Genomic DNA, 24,350 nt, shown 5'->3' with positions numbered 1-24,350 from the left:
CAGCAGTGATCAAGGACAATGGGTTCAGAACTCAACAGCAGTTGTTGTATTTAGCTCAGTGGCAGTAGCTGAAGGCATCATGCCAACTCTGGAATCCTAACTCTTCGTCTCTGTTGCGGACAGAGAACGACAGGGAGAAGTGTTTGTATGCACGTCGCCATTCAACCATTTTGTCTTTCATAATACATTATTAAGAGTGGAGTGTTGATCAAGCATTCACTGTCAGAGAGAGTTTTACAATTTCTTCTTATGCATCTAGAATATTCCCATGCCACAAAACTGTGTTGCTTGTGAAAATGCTGACTCCACATGGGTACTATAGGTTACGTCTTTTACAGCCTGGACTAATGGAGCTGGCCTTTATAGAAGTTAAAGTTGGGATTAAGAGCAATGGTTAAGTTACCAACAGATCAATAAATAAATACATTTTGTTGTCAACATACCTCTTCATTTCATTGTGACTAACTTTCCTGGGTGGCAGGGTTCCATGAGTACAGCATAGGTTGTCGAGGAGGTGTAGGTTTGAGGAAAGAGATCCACAACAGGCGCCACAATCAAGGAGAGAGAAGCAATGGTAGATGCGTGTTTTCGCAGCTTGATCAAAAACATTAAATGGCAATAAATAATTCACTGTCATTTCACTGCAGTCCACCATTATTCTGCCCAAGACAGGTGCCGCATCAGTGTCATATTGCATGAATTTAGGTGTTATCCAACACACAAATCTGTGCTTGATCACTGCCATGTCATCTCACATCGAGGGTCAGTCGGCTCAATGTTCACACAGACCAGGAGGTCCTGACGTTATTTCTAACCTGGGCAGGCTTCTCGATCACCTGTTAACCTTTTAAAAGCGTTTAAAAGTGTCTCTTATTCGATCACGGTTGGAGCTAGGCAAAAATGTCCTATCCTAATTTTTCATCCAGATTTTGAGGGCAGGCATTGGAGGGTGCTGAGTTATCACATCTGTGAGATTACCAAACTCTTTACCGGTTACTTAAGTGTGTGACCGTTTTCTGACCAGCCTGGTAAACAAGTTTTTCATGTTGAGGTTCCTGTAAATATGTTGGGCACAGACTCTCCCCAGTTATTACCAGAGTATCCAAAGTTCAAGAGGCTACTTTCTCCCTTTTGGGACGTGTCAGCACCTCTTCACCTGCATTTTGAGCATGTTGTTGAATGTTCTGCGCTGAAGCATGTCTCATCCCACATGTGACTGGCTGCTGCTGCTGCTGCTTGATGAAATCAGATCCCACCAACAGCTCTGCCTACCTCTCCTCTTGCTCTCTTTTTTCTATTCGTGCACGAGAATCTGATTTGTCTGTGTTGCATCTCTTAGTTTCTCCCACTGTGCATTGTCTTCTCCCAACTAAAATGACCGATTCATTATCAGCACTGTTGTCAGCGACTCATCACTCATCGCCCAATGAAGGTGTAAATAAGGGCATTGGTCTCTTTCTACTGACTTGTTGTCATTGCATCGTGACCATCCCTCATGTCCATGGCCACTAAATGGTTCTTACTGAACTAATACGATATCATGTTTGCTTTCTCAGTGCTGGACCGCATGTTATTGTCACCCAGAAATGATCAACAAGCATTTCAGTGACTTATTCTCAAGCCAGGGGCTCACTTCACTGAACACAAATATTGAACATTGAAACTAAAATAATATGTAATAAAATTAAGATCAGGTAAGCTATTGTGTGATTAAGAAGCTTATAATATAGTAATGTAATTAAATAAAATAGAATAATTATATATAATATTATTATTCAATATACAAATATACTGTATGTAATGTAGGAAAAAAAATCATGCAAGTGTGTGTAGCTAATGACAAAAATACAGATTTGTAAAAATATTTTTAAAACCTTACTTTCATTGTTAGTGAATAATATTATTTCTATGAGCTCATAAAAGCACTCTTGTCAGTAAGCGAAATTGGGTGGGAAAAAAAACAATGTTTAAGTTTTAAAACAGGGAATGTATCGTTTCTTATTGGTTCTTTATAGAGTACTCATGAGAGTATATTAAACACGGCAGTCAAATCGGCGTCTTGAAACAGGTGGGCTGCCTGTGGCTCCTCATGCTCAAGTCTGTTTGAAAAGTCTTATACAGTATACAGGGATTATGTTTTGGGAACTGTGGTAGAAACCTAATGGCAGGTGAAGCTGAAATGTTTGGTGAACATCAATCATTTGAATCTAAAAACTGGTTCTGATGAACTGTGGTGATGTAACTGTAACTGCAGGCCATGTCATGTAGTTAGCTTTGCTGTTACAGTATAGGTGAACGAACCAGGTAACGTTACTGTCATGTTTCGGTCTTTTTTGTTTTGTTTTGTTTTGTTTTTTCTAGATCCTCTACTCTCAAAAACCAACACATAGTCTCAAAGTATTGTTTGAAACACTTGTGAATTACAATCCTTTATTAAAAAAAAATAAGAAAAAAAATGGGGTTGAACCAAATAAAAAAGTGAAATATTTTAAACAAGACATTCCATGGAGACATTGTGTTGGATTTAAGGAGGGCAGGGTGGGAATCAAGGTCATCCGCCTGGCCTCTCCTGAGCACCTGTTAAGATTATTAATGTTGTTATCTTCTTCAGGATCTTTTAAAATTATATCCACAGCTCGATTTCTTACCCTTTTATTCAGTGGTCAATATGTTTCATAAAAAGCTGAACCAAACGTTTTCATGCATTTTACATTAAATCAATTCAAGTGCAACAGAATTGCTTTTTTAAAAAGGTTTCAGACTTCTCGTTTCTCACTCTCCTTCTCTGGTGATCAAAGAGGAGGTTGTTTGACTGAAATCCTCGAAAGGTTCACGTTCATTCTACCACAGTAACGTTTAACCCTCTTAAGAACTTCAGAACTCTCCCATTGTTCTTTTGCTGGCTCCGACTCCAGCGCTTCAACTCCAGCTAGCACACGCAGCCCTGAATAAAGCCACTGATCCCCATAGTAAGCCCACACTTACCCCCACAACAGCTTAGCATTGCCTGTAAGAGACAGAACACTTGACATTTACAGCTGAACTGTGCGCTTCTTTATTAAGCCATACACGTTTGCAGGAATGAAATAAGGAAACAGAAAAGGAGAGCGAGACCGTATTGCAACTGGGTCCAGTTTCCTGTGGAATCTCTGGCATCAAAGCAGCGCAGGTGCTGAATTCTCCCCTAAGATGAGCAGGACTCTCGCTAAAACCATGGAAAGCTCCTTCAAATAAATCTTTTTATCCATACATTTCTTTTTGTCCACAGTAAAAATAGCAGTCTTTGTTACCTGTCATCTTGTTTCTACACTAAGGAGAAGGTGCTGGTTGTGCTCATCCCTTGCTCCTATAAAAATCCTGCAGGGGTTGGTTGAGGGTGCTGAGTTTTTACGTATTCATCGGTAAAAAACATTCACACTACTCATGCTAAAAGTCCCATAAAACATTAGGAACAGATGAGGTCCTGGACAACAGTTAAACTGTCTCATTTCTTCTAGCGGGTGCTCAGTACAATCCAGGCGGGTCATATTTGGGGGTCTACCAAGTGACCCAGAGATCCCTGTCCATTCCCTCAGCTCTCACGCCTCTCTCTGTACCCCTACAGTGCGTCGTGTGCCTCCCCGTTTCTCTATACCCCCCACCCATCATGAGGTCATGCCCGGCGGCAGCGTCAACCTCACCTGCGTTGCTGTGGGTGCTCCGATGCCTTACGTGAAGTGGGTCAGCGGTGAGGTGGAGCTGACCAGGGAGGATGAGATGCCCATCGGACGCAATGTCCTTGAACTGACCAACATCCGCCAGTCTGCCAACTACACCTGCGTGGCCATTTCCTCCTTGGGCATGATCGAGACTACTGCTCAGATCACAGTCAAAGGTCAGTGTGAATTCAGGGTCTATTTCAACTTCAAAACCCTTGACCTTGGCAAAGAAGAAAGAAGAATAAACAATGTTATTGACATCCGTGGTTTTCTGTTGGAAACATGGGCGTGTAAATCTCTGTGTGTCTGTTCCACAGCCTTGCCCAAGCCACCTGCCTCTCTTATAGTAACTGAAACCACAGCCACCAGTGTCACTCTCACATGGGACTCTGGAAACCCGGAGCCTGTGTCCTACTACGTTATCCAGTACCGTGCCAAGCTGTCTGATAATGGCTTCCAGGAAGTGGATGGAGTAGCAACCACTCGTTACAGCATCGGCGGCCTCAGTCCCTTCTCAGGATATGAGTTTCGGGTGTTGGCTGTCAACAATGTCGGCCGCGGGCCGCCCAGCGCCATTGTGGACACGCGCACCAGCGAGCAGGCACCTTCTTCCCCTCCACTCAACGTCCAAGCACGGATGCTCAGCTCCAGCACTATGCTAGTCAAGTGGGACCCTCCGGAGGAGGCCAACGGACAGATCCAGGGATACAGGGTGTATTACAGCTCTGATCATGACGCTCCACTCAGTGCCTGGCAGAAACACAACACAGATGACAGCCACCTGACCACCATCTCAGGCCTGGTCACCGATATCACATACAGCCTGAGGGTCTTGGGCTTCACCTCAGTGGGGGATGGACCTCCATCTGATGTTGTTCTTATCAAGACTCAACAAGGAGGTAGGTGATGAAAGACTGAGTCATACGCTTGATAACTACCCGCTTGCTTTATTTCATATCATGCAGAGTTCTAATTAGATGACTTTTTTTCATGAAGTCAAAGTCAATCTCCTTTTGTAGGAAACTCTTTTCTGTGGAAATCATTATATAATGAAAGCAGTGGGTGCAGAAATAAAATGACTCATTTTCTGATCAATTTTCATTCCTATCCTTTCACTTGCTCATAAACTGGGTCATAGCAGGGAAATGGGGTGCCTGAGCAGGTGAATGTGGAGATCATTTATGAAGCATAACCACTGTCCTGAAATGTTGCTGCAGTCCAGTTGAATGTCCCTTATGTCCCAGCTCTCCACAGAGCAGATGTTTGACAGCACACAGGGAGGAATTGACTTTCTGACTTTGTGTCATGAAGTATTATTATAGCATATGAAGTTAGGATGTGCATCCTCTGATCTGTGCTAACCACACACAGTGGGATTTAGAGGCTTTTAAACTTTGTCACTTGCTGTGTTGCAGTCCCAGCGCAGCCTACTGGTCTGGATGCAGAGGCTGAACTAGACTCTCGCGTCATGCTGTCTTGGCTGTGGCCTGTGCAGGACCAGATCATCGAGTTTGAACTGCTTTACTGGGAGTCCACTTTTCCAGACGAAAAGGTGAATATCTTCCTCTTTTAGTGAGGCTACACAAATATATAGTGTAGTATTATTTCCAAGTGATAATACTGTTGCAATAATAGTCATTACTTTTCTTATCTTGTAAAATGTTTTAAAGTAGAGTTTAGATCATTTTTCTGTGCTATTTAATAAAATGGGAAACAAATTTTTCAGTTGGGAAAATCTGCAAGTTCACTGCTGCCTCACCAGCTCTTCTCTCCCCCCTCTTTTTCAGCATCGTGTCACATTTAATCCAGCGGGATTTTACGCAGTTGACGGCTTAAAACCTGATACGCTGTACATGTTCTCCCTGGCTGCGCGTTCTGAGATGGGCCTGGGGGTCTTCTCACAGCCTGTTGAATGCCGTACCGCCCAATCTAGTAAGTTCTTGAGTCCGTTTACATTCCTACTGCACAGATTGGATCCAGCAAATGAAATATTTGTTATCGCCATTGATCCTGATGAACAGCAGGGAAACAAGGTTTGATTGTATTTGGGTGATCAATGCCATGTAAACTTTTGAAATTCATTGGTCTCCTGATTTCTTGACTTATATCTGCTGAGCTACTGCATCTGTCTGTCAGTGAGTATCTGGACACCTCCCCTCTACTCTGCTCTGCTAGGTTATTAAAAAAACATGATTTTGTTTTTAAATCAATAATACAACATATGAGCCTCTCACCATATCATTGTGTATTTGTACATGCAGGTGTGTGCATGTGAGCACCATGCATATTAGTACTTATGAATTATTGGATGAAGAAGATGTGGGGACACATTTCATCAGGCTGCACATATTTTGTATGAATGCAAGCAAATTGCGGGCGTGTGTTCATATTCCAATGATCTTTTTGTTGGTGTTGTTGTGAGTAGATTTTTGTACTTGTTCAGCATTATTCTGCTCTCAGATTGAAATGAAGGTTTAACACATAACATGATTGTTTCACCGTTTCCTTTTGGAATGAAAGAAGAATTCTGTCCGAAGAACAAGTTATTTTCTTCTAAAATGAGTCATCCCAAGCAGTGTTTCTCTAACTGCTCTTGGGAAATTGCCTGGTACTGCTGTAGATATAGCTGTTGCGATGTACCTGTATCTAGGTGTTCATTAAAGCCCACATATTTGCTCTGAAAAAAAGAAGCCTCTACTCCTGTGTCGATGGAGAGCTTTTTGACGGTGAGCTGGTCAAGGACTGTGAAGGATGTCTGATTTCTAAGGCATTAAAATTTAAACTCTTTTAATGGTTCATCTAACACCAAACTACTGAAATGTACCTCAAGGCAAGGGGTCAACAACATGCATTTTGTCAGTACTCAGGCTAGAAATGTCGGTTCGAGAATTAGGTCAGATAAACAGCCAATATTTTTTGTGATTATTGTTCTTGAGATTTGATTGGAAGAACGTCGCCATGCCAACATCTCAATCGCAATGGACATGTTTTGTAACCATGAACTCTTGGTTCTTGTTTGATCATGTAGGAATAGGTTAGCCTGGAGACCTGGAATTCTGCTTTGTGCTTTATTTGGCTGTTTGCTGTGTGGTTGCTGCAAAACACCGACACAGTCCAAATGAAATGCCCCCAGATCAAGTTGAAACGTGCATTGAATATTTACTACAGGAGAGCTTCACAGCTTTCTTCTTGACACGTGATGTAAAACCCTAGTTCACCTCATTTTAAGAAGTCCATCTGTGCGGTCAAACTATAGATGAGGTCGTGGATGTGTTCAATTGTAATTCACTGTGCCAAGACCTTAATTTTGATTGTTTCCATCTGATGTGTCTCGCTCCTTGTCTGCACGCAAAATAAACCCACATTGTGAATTGTGAATGGATTCACACCAACATTCTGATGTGGGGGATGAGAGACCGAGCAGATAGTTACAGTGATCCTGGAGTTTTATGAAGTGGGCTCCAAAGTGATACTGAATGTTTAGTCTTGTACTGTAGAACTTTAGTCCAGTCATGTCCGATCTTAAGGTCTTGTTTCAAAAATCTGAGTACTTACTGTATACTTGTTTTGGTCAGTCGAGCTGCTGTGATAACTGCCCGCAGATTGCTACCTACAGCCATACAAAATTAATATATAAACGAGGGAAAGAGGGAAATAGGACAGCACCGACCCTGAGTTTCAAGCTAGCTCTAAATTCAACTTTGACATTACCAATAACAAGCTTTCTGTCCCAGGGGTGTGTCTGAATTCTTGACATATTATCACATTATAGTTGAAAACATTTGCACTCCTCTGACTGTATTCATGGTGCCTGACCGCTCATGAATCATTGAAAAAATTGCCGGCATGTTGGTCGTACCAACTGTAACTTTGTATTCACTTTGGTCTTGGTCTTTGACTTGGTGTTGCCGCTTCCTTGGTCTTGGTCTTGGAGAATTTTGGCCCTCCCCCCTTTTCACATAATGGACACGACCGGTGTATTAAAGGAGCTCCAAGGATACGTGACCTGGCAGTCTTTATCCTAGATATGAAGACCATGTTTGTTTCATCTCTTCAACTTTTGGTTGATCCTTGTTTAATGTTGTTTAACCATTATTAATTTCACATCCTTTAATGTGTCATTGTTTTTTGTGTTTCCCCTCTGGACTAGATAGTGACGAAAACTATAATAATGGGCCAAATTTAACAGCAATGAATGACATTAAAATAAAATACTATACCAACATGTACAGTATAGCTATGTTGTTGTCCGTCAGTCCAGAGGGTGTTTTGTGTCTCCCTACCCATCTTTTATGTTTTGTGCTTGACCCTTCATCCCTCCCTCCCATCAGCTCCCTCCGCCCCACCACAAGAGGTGCGCTTGCTCAGCTTGAGCTCCACCAGCATCAAGGTGAGTTGGGTGGCGCCACCCATCAGCAGCCAGCATGGGGAGATTGTCCACTACTCTATTGCCTATCAAGCCCTCACCGGCGAAGATGTAAAGCGCCACCAGGTGAGCGGCATCGCTGCAGGTGTCAGCAGCTATGTGCTGGAAGACCTGGAGAAGTGGACTGAGTACTTTGTATGGGTGAGGGCTCACACCAACGTCGGGCCTGGCCCGGAGAGCCCCACAGTCCGCATCAGAACCCAGGAAGATGGTACGTTCATGAGCTGAGAAAACCTCACAAATCCATCCTGTTCTGTTTTTTTCCATCACTTATGTCCCAAGGAATCAATTCCGTTGTCTTCACCTTGAAACGATTTTTCTATTAAGTCTCTCAGCAAACCTAAATTTACCTGCAGTGAGCATGTAAATTGGCTGGTGCCAACTCTGAGGCTCAGATGAGCTTCGGGAAACAATTCTATCCCACAGTTTTTACATGAAACCTTGTCAAAAGTTACAAATGCCTTTGGCAAATTTCCAGTTATGGTTCCTGTGTGTCTGCTTTGCAACTCAATCTGTGTCCTTGTTTCGCAAATTATTTCAAATCTGGCAATTTTTAGAAAGTCGCGAGTGTGACCGAAGTGTTAAATCCTGCTTTATGGAGCATAATATGTGTTGAAAGGATCCACAAATCGGTCACATTCAGCTGTCAGTGAGGCTGGGACGACAATCAACATGTTAAGATTAGACCACACAAACGTCTCATATAGTGACATTTGTCAGTATTTGACTTTGACTCCTACAAAAACATTTCTGTCAAAACAAATTACTCAAAACATAGCAATTTTCCTCTCTCTTGCCTCTTGCTGTGATGTGGGATGAGGCAAATAGAGAATTTAGATAAACAGACACTTACCTAAGGCACATTTCAGGATTGTTCCAAGAGAAAAAGTGCCATAAATTGTTGTCTTTTTTAGAGTTATTGTTTTCTATCTCAGTACCAGAGGCAAGTGTCTGATCCACAGACAACTAAATTACTCATTTTGTGGCATTACTTAGCGTTAGATGGATGCCAAGAATATATTTACAAATGATTTATTTTGTCTTTATCTAAAATGTTTTCACACAGTAATTCCCAAAGTCATGCATGGGTGCGGCAAAATGTGAAAGTGGCCACGTCAGGTTGGGGGAAGAAGAGTGGTCTCATAGTTGACGTGTGAAGAAGAAACTACTTGCCTGTTTGTGTTTAAAACAAAAAAGTGACTGGTTCTTTAGATTTTGTTGTTTTGATATGATTCTTTTTAATATATATAAAATAATGGGTTAACAGTTGTCATGGTGGTTGGTTCTTTGTTCACTCTCATGATGTATTTAACTATTTTCTGCAAGTTGTTTGTGCCTATGGGATAGATAATTACACTTAAAGGAAAAAATACAAGAGAAAAAAAGTTTTTTGGAGGGGGACTCCATTCTGTTGGGATCGCTGGTGCCTTGAGAATGTCTTTAACGTCCATAAATGTTGTCATCATGTTTGCTTGATGGAACAGATGGGCTGGAGGAGTGGTTAATCTGTCACGGCTGAGGGAACATGTTTTGTGTGTTGACATGGCCACATTTATGTTCACACATCTCCTCCCTTTGTCTGAGCTCTCAAAACTGAAAGGAAATATTTAATAATACTTAGATTTCATATTACTTAATAATAATATTTAATATTAATTTTTCCTCCATGTGGTAAGTGTGTGGTTACATTTAGATTATTTTTTTCACTCAAAATGTTTCATCAGTTCTGATGCGTTGCAGGTAGACTAAGAATAAATTAAAGGTTGAACATTTAAGAATACCTTTTAGCCCAAAGTGTCAAGGGTACTTGGTGGGATAAAGATTAAGAGAATAAAATGTAAATTGCCTTGCTATGTACTATTCAATAGTGCTCAGTCCCGTTGATCTAATTTACAGCTTCCCTCTTCGTTTTTTAAACAAACCAAACTATTGTTTTGGACTGAAATATTTCCCTGCTTAGTTCTGACTGTCGAATAATCGCAGTTAGTGTTGCTGCATGATTTCATATAATTCTCTTTGCTATTTGAATAAAACAAGTAGCGGATGTTGAGTGTGTTGCTCTCATTTCTGAATCCTTTTATTTCCTGCATTCTTTCCCCTAAAATGTGAACGAAATTGAGGGCAGATGATACAGATGAAGATACTAGTGGATGTTGTTTGTATTCTTGTGATGCAGTGCCTGGAGCTCCTCCGAGGAAAGTGGAGGTTGAGGCCATCAATTCCACGGCTCTGAGGGTGAGTTGGAAGTCCCCTCTCCCCGTGAAGCACCACGGCCAGATCAGAGGTTACCAGGTGGTTTACTCCAGGCTGGAGAACGGAGAGCCCCATGGCCAGCCAGTCATCACAGATGTCTCTCTACCTGAAGCTCAGGTCAGTTATTCTTTGTTGACTACAGGTGCATGCTTTGAGTTGTAAAAGGTTACAGATTTTTTTTTCTTTTTTTTACTCTTCAGTCACAATGTTGTGACACAAATTTAGCAAATACTATGCATGTTTTTCCTGTGAACGCCAGTATGTTATGAGTACCAACTGCAATTTCGCTTTTGCTGCCTTTGAATGTAAATGTCTTGTCTGTTCATGGGAGATAAGAGGATCAGCTGCTGACTATACCACTGGATTTATGTGTCCAAGTGTCTGCCTGTGTAACCTTTCGCTTCATCCATTAAATTGCCATTTTATACATACATAGTCAAGACTGACATTCTGTCAAAACAATACCAGTTTTTTTCACTTACAGGAGAAAACGTTAAGCTATAACTAAACTAACAGATGCTCTTGTTCGATTCTACACCCAGTATAACAACTTTTTAATTTTATGTATTAAAGTCCCACCACATAGAATAACCCTAATTCAAGGTCACATTTCTTGCCCTCCTATGAGATTAGGATTTTGCAGCAAATGATTGACGAGTGTCAGAGAAGTAAACTCCGTTCTATGTATTTCGGTCGTGTTTGACCCTCGTCAGGACTCGACCTGAGCGTCTGTACTGTATTCATGAGTTATGTGTAAAACCTTTTTCTCTCCTGGGGTAACTTGTTATTATCGCTTCTGTCGCTCTGTACACCACTGCTTCCTGCCTCATTGAGAAACACATGCCTTCACACGAAGCAGGAACATCATTCAGAAACATTGCGCCTGAATTATGAGACAAAACTGCTGATCAGGTTTCCCTGACTTATTTGGTACCTAAAATGGGCTTTATAGTTTATACTGGCATCCTAAAGCTGTAGACAAGTACACTAAAGTGATCAAGTCCATTGAAAAAAAAATCACAAGTCCAAACACCTCTTGTGACTTCACTCAGGTTCCTGCAAACCAGAGGAGAAATATGAGAATTGTTCAACAGAATCCTGTCAGCAAGCACCTCCATGCATGTCATGGATGAGTAGGTTCAAGTTAAGATCAGATGCTCGTGCAACTACCAGCAGAAGTGCTGGGTTCTAATCTCCTGTTTCTATTGCTTTTACGAGCTGCATTCCCATCTTATCTATGCGGACGGACATCTGTTATAGCACCCACATCCTTTCACCCTTCCAAAGCCCCACACATGGGCACACACACACACACACACACACACACACACACTACAGGTATTTTCCTGTAAGGAGCTGTCTTATAGCGTCATCTCTGATAAGTTTAGTCTCTCCCTCTGGCACCCATGATGGTAATGAAAGTCAACACAAAAATTGCAGGATGGCCCTGCTCGCCGGTTTCGGCACACACACCCTAAACTACTGACATTACTCATTGTACACCCCACATGCTGAGTAAATGACCAAATCCCTCCACATCTATCCACTCAAACGTCTTCTTATTTCGAAATCCATTTTCATAATCTTAGTTTGAATCACCGGCCTCTTTGTTTTTGTTCCTCGCAAGGGGCCATTCACTGAGCTGTCAACACCAAAGTGAGAGCACCACCAGTTTAACAGGTCATGGACCCACTTGGGCATGATTTACTACCTTAGTTTCAGTCTGAGCAGCATTTCAATGGATGACTCTGAAATATGCATCATATACATGCACGTTCAAATTGAAGTAACGTGTAGGCGCGATATTAAACTTGAATACAAAATGTATTATGCACAGGTGCTTTGCAAACATGCAAATAGCAGACCAGAACCCTAACCAACCCCAGTACTTTTCTTGACTCAATAGTTCTTCACAGACGCGGCCTTATAATCCCTTTGCACATTGAATGACGCAAACTGACTGTTCAGAGATTATAGCTTTCCATCACAAAGGACATGACAACAAAATTGTTTACCTAATATCTGCACCTAAAGACCTTCCATTTTCAAGCTTATTTCACACTCCCTCCCTTGACAAGCCCCACCTCTGGCATCAGTTTTGTTTTTCTTTTTGCATGGCTGCAGAGTGCTGGAGTGGAGGGGTTATCCATCTTAGAGCTGACGGCCGTGAAGCGTGTGCATCACATGATTTGATAAGATATGGCAACCTCTCTTTGACTCATCTGTTTGTGGTCTGTTTGGAGATGAAAACACTGATCCAGCCTGTGGCAGAGAGCAGAGGGAGGTGTTGCAGACAATGCCGGCGTTATTTGCTTTTGTAGTTTACTGGGTCATTCCAGGATCTGAGTGCCTTTTTTCTGTATTATTACCTCTGCTATGGAGGCTCTGTCAGCCTGTCTGCAAAATAACCCATAAAGCGCTATTTCAAATGTTGATGATGAGACAAGGAACGGATGATTAAAACGGGTGCTCTCCAACACAATTCTTCAATCATGGAAGGTGTTTTTCGTTGATTTGATTGTGTTCTCTGGCTTATAAATTCATGTGTAATGAGTTCATTGGCATGCATTGTCTCTAATCTAGTTTCCTGGATACTTTTTTTGGCTTATGTATGAGTGGACCTTGTCATAAAAACAAAAGTGGACTCAAGAATTCTGCGAGCTCACTAAACAGAAAAGATATTTTTGGTTTGGTTCATTGAATGGAACAAGGTTGTCTGGCCAGGGATCCACTTTCTTATGCAATATGTAGCAGAAGGTTATCCTTAAGTAGCGATGAGATGTAAATGCAGTCACCTGGAAGAGTCAAATGCCAATGCGGTTTGAGCTGGTGCTGTCTTGCAAAATATTTAGACCTTTCAGAAGAATTCTTTCCTTTGGTCCAGAGATGTAATGTTTGGACAAAAAATGCCATTGTATTTAGCGGACATCTCTACAAAGAATTTGGGTTGTCAGAATGTGAAGAGTATAAATATTATGAGTAGGATATGGATGATGTTGATTCACAAATGTACTTCAACCAGAACATTAACATGGATTGTTACATTTTAATTCAGATGTGAAGATTTTCATGACTGTGATGAAATTTCATTTGGTTCTGCGGCTCTCTATATATCCAGCGCACCAATTGAAATGAGTGCGCTGGAAGACGACCAGTCTGTTTAGAATGTTAGCCTGAATGACCAGTTGCTCTGTGTGCTCATTGTCTTCCTTCCACCAGTGGACCGATGCAGACGCTACCGACTGTGTAAGTTGTCGCAGAGTGTGTTGGTTTGAATCCCACTAACCTTTCACTTTTCCAATGAAGTGAATTGAATTCTGAAAATGATCCACTAATAATGAAATACAATGATGCAGTCAAGTGGAAGAAGTAATGAGACATATTCTCCCCCTGACATCCTTGACACTAATGTGAAAACTCTGACTGCAAGTTCATCAACTAGACGTCCTTGGATGTGTTATGCATGAGTGTGACGGTGTGTATTGTATTATTCTACCACAGTAACAGTGATGTTAAAGGTTATAAAAAAAAAAAAAAATCAATGCAGGAGTGCCAAAAGATTGCAGGAGCAGAGTGAGTCGTGATAGAAGTTGAACATTGATAGGTGAGATTCATACCGTCATGTTGGGAGATCCTGACATAGAAAAATAATAAATGTTTTATTATTCATTGTCACTGTACTACAGGATTTAGTGAAGAATAAGTGAAGGGCATTGTAAATGAACTATGATGGATGGAAGATGGTTAAAAAAAAGTACTGTGAAAGACAAAATGTAGAGTTGCAGTAGAGGGTTGCTGGGACAGAAAGGCTGAACTAACCACTTGTAATTCTTAATCGCCTGAATCTCGGGTATTGCCAGGAACAAATTCTAAAATGTTCAAGCGGTTGTAGGCTATGAACGTGAATAGTGAGACAACAGCAGTGCACTGCAGATGTCAGTGATCATTGTCTGTAGTCTACTCGCAGTTGTAACTCTCTTTGACTCCAAACATTTATTTGAAAGAGTCAGATAGACACTGAATGAGGAAAGTAAAGTCAGTTGCCAGCAGAACACTCAGGAAAAACCTAATTCTGTACCCTTCCTGTTGGTGGTCTTGTCCACCATTAATCCCTGTCTCAAACGTAATTGCTTTCTATCTGCTTTCCCTCTCCAAGTTCAATGTTTGACCGTAATGGATGACTGTTTGATCATCACTTTTGGTTTGAAGTGAGAATCATTTTGAATCCCAGATCCCCAAAAGGGATTTATACAAACACATTTTTGGATAGTCTGTTCAGGGCTATTGCAAGGTGCGATCATCACATCTTGGGTGAGAGCCAATAAGACCAGATCTGCATAGCTGGTCATTTGACATTGTTTACAGCATCACTTGCCTTTCAGTTTTAATTGCTCAGCTACCTTAAGTGACCCTCAAATAGCCGATGATGACCAATGTGTGGTGTCGTTTCTACTGGAGTCCCGTTGTAAAAATCAGGATTCAATCGTCTGGTTATTTTCTTCTTTAAAATGAAAATAAAAATCTGTTAATGGGGGGGTGCTGGTCTAACTGATCTCTCTCTTTCCCTTTGTGTTCATGCCTGCTAAATTACTGTTCCTGTCTTTGGCACACAGGAAGCCACTATCACAGGTCTGCTCCCGGAGACCAGCTACTCTGTCACTGTGGCAGCTTATACAACCAAGGGTGACGGCGCGCGGAGCAAGGCCAAGACGGCTACCACCACTGGAGCAGGTGTGTGGAGATGCATGGAGTGTTGTTGTGCTTTGCTTTGATATTTACCAGACATATTGACAGCCTTTTACCTTTTTAAAAACTGGCATACGCAACCAAACTGTTTGATGTACTGATTGTACTGATCTCACATTTCAGTTTGACACAAAACTCACTGAGGCAGTGTGAACGCAAGAGACTCGCTAATAGCTCACAGCAACGTTTTTACTGAGGGATGTGATGTTTGGAATACTCCATAACTCAAACTGCTTCAATTCAAATTCAATTATTGTAATAAACAAGACACTCCAGTCCACATTAGAAGTTCACTTATTCGGCGTGGTACAATTAATTCTTGGTAATTCACCTTTGAAATGTACACTCTCATTGTATCAATGTTTTAAATAGTTTATTAGATTTTATTACTTACATTCAAATTGTGGTACAGATGCCTATTATAGTTAAAAAAAAGGTTCTTCATGATGTGTTTCAGTATTGTTTGTTATTTTTCTGTTTTGTCCTACATATTCTGCATTACACTGATGGCAATTTCAGTTTGGTCCTCGTTTTTGGTTAGCCTAGCCCCCTTTTAAAATAGCTTTTTTTTTCTAAGAGAATATCAGAAACAGTTGGAAGCAGCGTGGCTCCAGTGCCATTACATCACAAATCTGTGCACCAGCGTAATACTGTCGACTGATTGAAGGAATTTTGACAACTTGACAACTCTAGAAAGTGAAAATAAGGTTCTCTTTAATGATGCGATTTCTTTTTAGTCCCATATTGTCATTGTCTGTCGACACACCAGGTCCACATGTGACAGCTTTTTGTTTTATCAGTGCCAGGTAAACCAACAATGATGATCAGCACCACAATTGGAAACACTGCATTGATCCAGTGGCAGCCTCCAAAGGAAATGGTTGGGGAGCACGTGGGGTACCAGTTGAAATACAAGAGAGCAGAGGAGGAGGCATTCACTGTGAAAGACTTCAGAAAGACGGACGATCACTTCACTGTCACCGGCCTTCACAAGGGTGCCACGTATATCTTCAAGCTATGTGCCAAGAACCGAGCCGGGAATGGAGAGGAGTATGTGAAGGAGATCAGCACCCCTGAAGACATTCCCACCAGCTATCCTTTGAATCTGAGTGTGGTTGGCCTGACAGCTACGTCCACCAAGCTGGCTTGGGACCCCCCAGCTCTGACTGAGAGGAATGGGAAGATTGTGAAGTATTCAGTCGTGTATCGAGATATCAACAGCCAGCACAACCACACCAACAGCACCACCGAGAACCAGATGACAATCCAGGGTTTACAGCCTGACACCACCTATGATATCAGAGTTCAGGCCTTCAACAGTAAAGGCGGAGGCCCCATCAGCCCCAGCATCCAGAGCCGGACCATGTCCACCTCAATGCCAGGTGAGGGTTTTCACTGTTACACTTAAGGTATGTGAGCGCCAAACGCTACAAGAAGCTCTCTGTGCACACAAGTAGTCACTGGTATCAGCCGTCGAAGTGACTTCCCTCCGCAGCTCTCGTCGTATTTCAAATAAAAGTAGGTCAATCTGATTGGGGGGGGGCGAGTCTAGAGTTACTGGAAAGTCAACATGGAAAATTGGAGAGGCAGAATGCCAACCCTTTTATCTTCAGTGAAAGCATATTAAAAACAAAACAGATTTGGACACCGCCGTTTCTGGGTCCATCAGATCCTTCAGTGGTGAGTGGGTGAATCCCAGCTAGCGTTATGATCACCTTCTTGTCTTTTTCACTTCACTTGTTGACTTTGCATGTTAATCAGTTGCTTTGGTTTTGGTTTTCGCATTTGTCCACATATGCATATGTCCTTGGGCTTGTTAGAAGTAATTGAAATGTGGCGTCAGATATTGATTTTGTTTTTTAAGTTATGCAATTCAGTAGAGACTTTTTGACACAGGAGAACCCAGTGATGTGAATCATCGCACTTCAGCTGAAATATAATAGAGTTTGTGCCAGTGTTGAGTGAGCTCTGCCACAGTAAGAGCACAGATCAATTCTTGTGCTACTATATCTGAGGGATTTAAACATATTTTGTAATGTTTGAGCTAATATTTATGAAACAGGAAGTATTCAATACTCTGCACTCTGTACAGGTAGAATTCCATTCAAAGTCATCAAATAATCTTTAGTTTGAACAGAGCCGTTTGTATTGCGTATTGCCACATTTGGGATTTGACTTGAAAAACAATCCCGATTTTTTTTCCACAGTGTTCACAAAGAACTTTGGTGTCAAGACAGTTACGAAAACATCAGTCCTGCTGACCTGGGATGTTCCTGAAACATATAAATCTCAAGTGCCTCTTAAGGTAAGATCATGGTAGCTCTACCTGCTATTGAGTGTTAAAGTAAGAGTTAGTGAATGTGCCATCAGCGAGTTCAGGCATCCATTATACCATATACTGTAGTCATCATAAGAATTACTAAGCACAGTATCCAGAGCTGTTTAGACCTCTTGACTTCTTTCTCTCTCCACTCAGTAACCTAATACTTCCAGCAATGAACCTCCTGTGATTGTGATTTATTAATTAAAAAATAACTAATGAAAAAAATTCACATCACAGCTTCCCACAGACATTTGGTCAAAGTGGTAACTGTGGTTATATTTGTGTATTTATAAAGAGTATTTTTCACTCTTTATAAACATACAAAGCAGTTTAAGTGCAGTGACAAGGAGCCAGAACAGGTTCTGCCAGTCATATTTTGGGAGCTAAATTGTTTCAGAGATTGAGAGCCTGCATTGTCACAGACCAAAGCGTAGATGCAGCAGGAGAGAGACGCTGTGGGAGCTGGATTAAATTACCACCGATTGGTGCTATTGCAGTATCTACAATCCTCCAGAGCTATACTGAGCAGCGGTTGGCAGAGAGCACTAACATGTTAGCACAGGGCTGCCAATTCTCTCATAACTGGCGTGAAACTCTTGTTGTCAGGCCACACTTCCCATTTGTCTCGCCTTTCTAGCCAAGCGGCTTAATGTGTATATTTTTATATTATGTATTATATGCAGTCCCTGGTGCGCTTGCAAAATGGCACTATGGAGTGACAGTTGGCTGCCTGATGCAAGCATCAGCTATGTGATTCCAGCAACGAGTCCTTGGTATACAGTTGACAATGGTTGGTGTTTGAAAATAAAAGTTTGTCATGAGTATTTAACTAGTGTTCCCAACTTTTTAACAGGACGTTGTGTCTTATCTCCATCATAATGTGGGAAAAAAATGATTCTGGGCAGAAATATTCATACTTAACACGATATGACTCCAAGGAAAATTTGCTTTTTGCATTTCAGATCCTGTACAACAAGCAAAGTGTGGAGGTTCAAGGGGACCTGAAGAGGAAGCTGATCACACAGCTGCAGCCAGACACAGACTACTCCTTTGTGCTGATGAGCCGTGGGAACAGTGCTGGAGGCCTGCAGCAGCAGGTCTCCATCCGCACCGCTCCTGACCTGCTGAAAACTAAACCTGCAGAGCATCATCAGGATGACGAGGACGGAGGCAAAGTGACAATCAGTCTGCCCAGAATTCCCACAGGGGCCGCTGTCAGGTATTGTCTTCCTGTAGAAATACATGTGCCGGTCTGGAATTAAAATCAGTTATCATAATGTTTACAAAGCGTAGGAAATCGTTTCTATTTTGTCCAGAACAAGATTTGTAAAAGCTAGTTAGGTGAAAACATTCGCAAAAGTAGAATTGGGGATCAACCATCCAGGGTAATAGAGATCTAGACAGGTGAAGAAGAGAGTGCAGCCAGGGTGGAACGAGTGGAGACGACTGTCAGTGGTGAGCTGACCTCTTTGTGGCAGCTGAAAGAGATGCGTCACAGGACCGTAGTGAAAAGCGTTGTTATGTATGGCTCAAAGACACTGACAAAAAGACAAGAAGCAGAGTTAAAAGTGCAACAGGTGACAATGCTTAGGGTTTTTGGGGCGTGACTAGGAAGGATAACATCATTAGTTTGGAGACAAAATTAGGGAGGCCAGACTTTGGACATGAGCAGAGAACAGAATGTGGACATATTGGATGAGGAAAGTTGGAGATCGGGTAAAAGAAGATGACAGCCTACGAGGCTCATGGATGTAGTGAATGCCAGAACAGGAATGCATTAGCAGAGGCGAGAGAGAATTGTTGGTGTGAAACATACCACAATGTAACAAAAATGAAGCGCATTGTTCATCTTTTTCCCATTAGAGCCACTGACTGGATCAAGCTTAATTTAGTTTGCATTCTAACAATTCTTCTGTTTTCAACACAGGTCCTACTACATTGTGGTTGTCCCTGTCGCCACCAGCTCTGTGAGGAGGTGGGAGAATCCTGAGGATATGGACTTACATGAGGTGAGAGTAATCACCCTCTTAACCTCAAACTCTTGATAATTATTGTCACATTTTTTAAGGATCTCAATGGTGAAGCTCATTGTTGAAGGGGGATCAAATGGTATAATGTTATGGAGTTATCGAGAACAATTATCATTATTTCAGGAGGGTTGGCTCAGTGGGGGCATTGGTTAGCACTGCTGCCTCTCAGCAAGAAGTCTCAGGGTTCAAGTCCAGCTCAGGACCTCTCTCGGTGGATTGGAGGAGTGCATGTGTGTTTTTTCTCTGGGTGCTCAGGTTTCCTCCCACAGCCCAAAGACATGCTCCCTATGTTAATTGTACACTCTAAAATTGCCCCTGTGTGTGTCCTGCGGTGGACTGGTGACCTGTCCAGGGTGTATTCCTGCCTCTCACCCAATGACTGCAGGGATATGTTCTGCACTCCCTGTGATCCTAAACAGGACTAAGCGCTGGTTAACTGACCATGTGTGTATGTATATTGTTATTTCAGGCTGTGCTATTGTGAAACCAGATTGATTACATTTCATGAGACATGTTTATTTCTTTTTGAAAGTATAAGCCTGGTGTCCTAATGGAATTGTTGCAGCCCAACGTCATGGAGACATTTGGGAAAATCGAGTTGCTTGAATCTCTTGGTTTTCATATCATTGCTGGTTGTTCTTGTGGCAGCTTTTGGACTCTGGTGCTGACAGCACATTACATAGGAAGAAGAGGCAGAACCAGGACTTCCTGAGGCCATACATTGCTGCAAAGCTGGACACCCTGCCTGACCTCTTCACTCTGGGGGATGAGAAGAATTATAATGGTTACTACAACAAGCCCCTTCCAGGACAGCAACTGTACCGATGCTTTGTCCTGGCTGACCTGGCTGCCCTCGAGTCTGTGAGTAAAAGTCTTTGTTTCTTTCTTTGTCTGCTACACCTCCATGTCTTTGGCAGGCTTTAGAAATAGTAATGAATCTGACTGTTTATGAGAAACTGAGCAGCTCCTTAATCCTTTTTGGAATAGACGTACTGTTGTACCTATGGCCTCACAGTGCTCTTACATTTTGCTTGGATCATCTATACTACCACATTCATTCTGTCAGGGTCATATAGTGCCATATGTGGGTGAACATTGAAGTCGACTGATAATCTATACAATACGTAGTATGAGGCCTTGGGAGTCAGAGCACGTCCTCTGTAAACTACGAAATGCAACAAATGTTCCTTGTGTTCATCCTGCAGCATTTTAAGTTTCCATTATGATAATTTCCCAGTCCCTATTGAAAATTAAAATAGAAAAATGTATTGTTTTTTTTTTTTTATTTCAGTGTTAAGCCAATATTTATTTACTATATTTAGTCTCTCTTAATCATTTAATCTTCGTCCGATTTACCTGCTACAATTAATAATTTAGCCTGAAATAAATCTTCTTCATTTGTATTGAAAATCCTGTATTAAATAACACGTATTTCCACGATAATATTGCATATTGACATCATACATATTGTCTTTTTTAAGTGACAACTTCCTTTTCGTGCCTTGCATAACATTGATATTCATGTAATTTGTGCTGATGGATGAACGTTTATGAACTCCAGGAAGCAAAAACACATAAATGTTTTTCTGTGCAGTTAACGCAACAGAGTTTGACCATCACTTCCACCATGATGATTAAACTAATGTGTACAGATTCGATTTAAAATTGATGGTTCTGATGCTGAATAATAAAATGCGAATGAGAAACGAATCTCCAAATCCAACTTTCCCAACTCAAATACAGAAGTCTTCCTCTCCATGATGCAGTAAGTCCCTCATAATAAGCATGATGCTGCTGCATTAATGCTTTCTAAAGTTCTCCACCATCTGAAATCTCAGTGAATAAGAGGTAACAAGAGTCTGTCATCTTGTGTTAGGAGAGACTCTGCCTCCAGCGCAGCCATGAACCCACCCACCTCCTTATTAGACAGAGGCATGGCAGGGACGTGTCTGCCTTGCATCAGATCACAGATGTAATGGTGATTCAAGTTAGTTCGTTCAACATCTCACTGTCGTAAGATCCTAATTAACGCATGTTGTGTGTGCACGGTAGACGCAGACGCAGATGTGAGAGACCAAACAAGCCGTGTCTCAGTCATGTAACTGGTAAACACAAAAGCAAGATTTTGGAGACAGATTCCAGCATAAACACTGTTGTCTCCTCGCTCAGTCTCATGTGTGTTTCGCTTATGCACAAGTCACATAGAGTTTTGTGCAAACAGACACATACTCCAATATCATTTTAAAAGACGCTCAAATCAGCACATTAGTTGCTATTTAGATACTAAAATCTTTAAAAAATAATTAGACCATGTTTCTTAATCGCATCCCACCCCTAGTTTAATGAGCCTAGTTTTATGAACCTCTTTCTGACGGCCTGTATTGCAGTATAATTTGGCTTCTATTTGGATGGAATTCCCAGCTCTGGTCTTTACATTTTCACTGGTACCGGATCAACTGGTGCCACATCTTCTCTTCTGGTCCTCCACTAAATGATGCAACTGTGCCAAAGGAATGAATGAACTAAAGAGCATTAATGTGTTTTATTCTCAGCATCTCTTTGTTTGGTCTTTAAAAGTTAGCTAAAACATTTGTGTCAGACTATGTCAGGTTTTCTTTTTTAACAATGCAGCTCACCCTAAGAGCCTCCACCTACGGTGTGCCCTGCATATTCACTCAGTCCAAACAAGCGGGTTAAATAATGCTGAGTTGGTTGGAAACTAAATCATTTTTCGTCCCTGGTGTTTTCAATCTCCCGAACAAAAGAGCAGCTCCCTCAGGCAGTCGTGGTTACATGCCAGGCCTGTCGCATTTATGCGGATCACATCCTTGAAATGGTGCATCATTGTGTAGGTGTATCGCTCAGGCCAAGATTCCCGCTGTCACTCAAAGGCATTTTATCTTCAGAGAGTTGCATCTTCAAACTCTTGCTCTAATTTCAAGTGTTTTATCTTCTCTTTTTTTATGAAAGGCGTAAAGAATATTGAAACAACTTATGCGTATTTCTTAGGAAACTTGGGAAAATCTGGCTTGAGGAACTTCAAGTGAGATGCCATGTCTTACTGTAATTTATTTGCTTGCTTGTATCTCAGACCAAGAGGTTTAATTCCAGCTTGAGGTAGGGTTCCAGAGCTGCCTCCTGGTTCTTGTGCAGGTTTCCTCCAAACCTAACATCACACACAGAGGGGAATTGGTGACCTTAATAAGGGGTGTCTAGTCCTATCACACGAGAGGCCAGAATGTTAAATATGATTATTATTTAAAGCGGAATCTAGTATGAAGCATCTTGGTAATTCACCTCTGATTCTGCCTCATCACGCAAGTTTAGACTCTGGTTTATCTCCTTGAAGAAGAAACATCCATCCGGTTTCCCATCTTTCGATTGCCTTTTGAGCTTCTGTTTTTTTTAATTTAAAATGTTATATTTATTATCAGTCCTTTCTAGAAAACAGGCTGTTGACTTTAAAAACTCAAAGACACTTTTTACTTTGCTAAAATAACTATAGAATTGGATTTTTGTTGAAGGTCTGAGCACAGGCTTATGACCTGTTCATTGTGTCCCCCCCTTCTTGCCCAACGTAGCTGGGATAAGCTCCAAGCAGAATAAAATGCATGGAAGGATGTCGCCGACCATTGACTGTTGCAGGACACAAATACTCACATTGATGTTTTTTTAAGGTCATGATTGTTGTGTGTCAGTAAATATTGTGAGACGATTATTATTTAAAATTCATACCAGAATCAACAATGTCCTTCTCGAAGTCATGATGTTCCTCTTCACTCCAGTTCCATTGTCGCACATTTTCTCTAAAAAAGAATGACTTGTTTCACTGTGCTGGGAACCGTCAGAGCCCAGTTTCCATAAATGACACCCAATGTGATGGGAGCTTGTTTAAAAATAGAAACGTAATCACATTTATTGAATAGAAGCGAAGAAAGTCTTTTCATTGCCGCGCTGCAAAGCTGTTGACGGAGGAAGTTGGTGAAGAGGAAAGAAAAGGAGCTGGAGACTAATGCGAAAGGCCACTGCAGCTTTCTACACCCCCCCTCTCCCTGCAGGTAAACAATCAGGGACGTGTGAAATGGGATTAAAGAAAGAGCCATCTAAACTGTGCTGAGGAGAGGGAAGGGATAGCCAGGGTGAAAGGTGGCTTCTTGTGAAAGCAGCATTTTGTCGAGGTGAGGAGAAGTCAGACGGTGAGGGAGCGGATGGAGGGATGAGACAAGGAGGCAGGCTAAAGATGGTTAGTAAACCCGTGATGATGGGCTGTGGGACAGCTAAGGAGGGGGATGCTTGAGATCTTAGAAGAGGAGCATGGTCAGGAAATGAGGCTGAAGAAAATGCAAGCGACTGAGAGTTGTAGGAAAATTACCACTGGATGGCTTCCAAATCATCTCGGTCCTCAGAAATAAGTAAACTGCCCCAATTCAGTCGCACATTGTGTCTATTTAATCTCCTTCTCTTGAAAGAGCAGATTATGGACACGACACAAAGTATGAATACTCCTCTGCCTACAGATATTAACTTTTCTACTCATTCCATCTCCCTCTCATAGAGTGTATGAACACGGACTGACTTGTGCCACACAGCTTCAGGTTGAAAATATGAACGTTTTATGAAATTGAGATACGTTGCCCCTTAAATACATGTATTATACAGAGTACTTTTATATACATTCTATCAGGAAAATGTTGGCAATAGTCTGGGTGACTGTAATGTGAGGTAGGCAATCTATTTAAAGTCACTCCCTTCTGCAATTTGATGGGTCTTTATGATCATAACTTTTCATACATTTACAAGGACAGTTGGACTTTGGATTTCCCAGTTTCTCCTATGATCATGTTATGACTTATCTGCTGGTTGAATGAGGGTTG

The 24,350-nt window shown here is 41.6% G+C and overlaps 1 protein-coding gene across 9 annotated transcripts in view; it reads left to right on the top strand.

Annotated features, from left to right (window-relative positions):
- The window catches only part of ptprfa (protein tyrosine phosphatase receptor type Fa), a 115,086-nt gene that overhangs the window by 77,252 nt on the left and 13,484 nt on the right, over positions 1–24,350 (top strand). For 7 of the 9 annotated variants that reach the window (XM_053886969.1, XM_053887027.1, XM_053886983.1 and 4 more), the window contains 11 exons: positions 3,605–3,874; positions 4,016–4,597; positions 5,114–5,250; positions 5,486–5,630; positions 10,301–10,494; positions 14,991–15,108; positions 15,924–16,505; positions 17,331–17,428; positions 18,409–18,665; positions 19,374–19,455; positions 20,125–20,337. In XM_053886969.1, coding sequence (XP_053742944.1) covers positions 3,605–3,874; positions 4,016–4,597; positions 5,114–5,250; positions 5,486–5,630; positions 10,301–10,494; positions 14,991–15,108; positions 15,924–16,505; positions 17,331–17,428; positions 18,409–18,665; positions 19,374–19,455; positions 20,125–20,337 — 2,678 coding nt within the window. Of the gene's footprint in view, positions 1–3,604; positions 3,875–4,015; positions 4,598–5,113; positions 5,251–5,485; positions 5,631–8,029; positions 8,336–10,300; positions 10,495–14,990; positions 15,109–15,923; positions 16,506–17,330; positions 17,429–18,408; positions 18,666–19,373; positions 19,456–20,124; positions 20,338–24,350 lie in introns of all 9 variants that reach the window. The other 2 variants (XM_053886959.1, XM_053887001.1) reach the window with 1 other exon arrangement.

Source organism: Synchiropus splendidus, chromosome 1 (assembly GCF_027744825.2).
Source record: "Synchiropus splendidus isolate RoL2022-P1 chromosome 1, RoL_Sspl_1.0, whole genome shotgun sequence".
Lineage (NCBI taxonomy): Eukaryota > Metazoa > Chordata > Actinopteri > Syngnathiformes > Callionymidae > Synchiropus > Synchiropus splendidus.
Note: the sequence above shows the minus strand (reverse complement) of the source record. Positions and strands in the feature narration are given on the sequence as shown.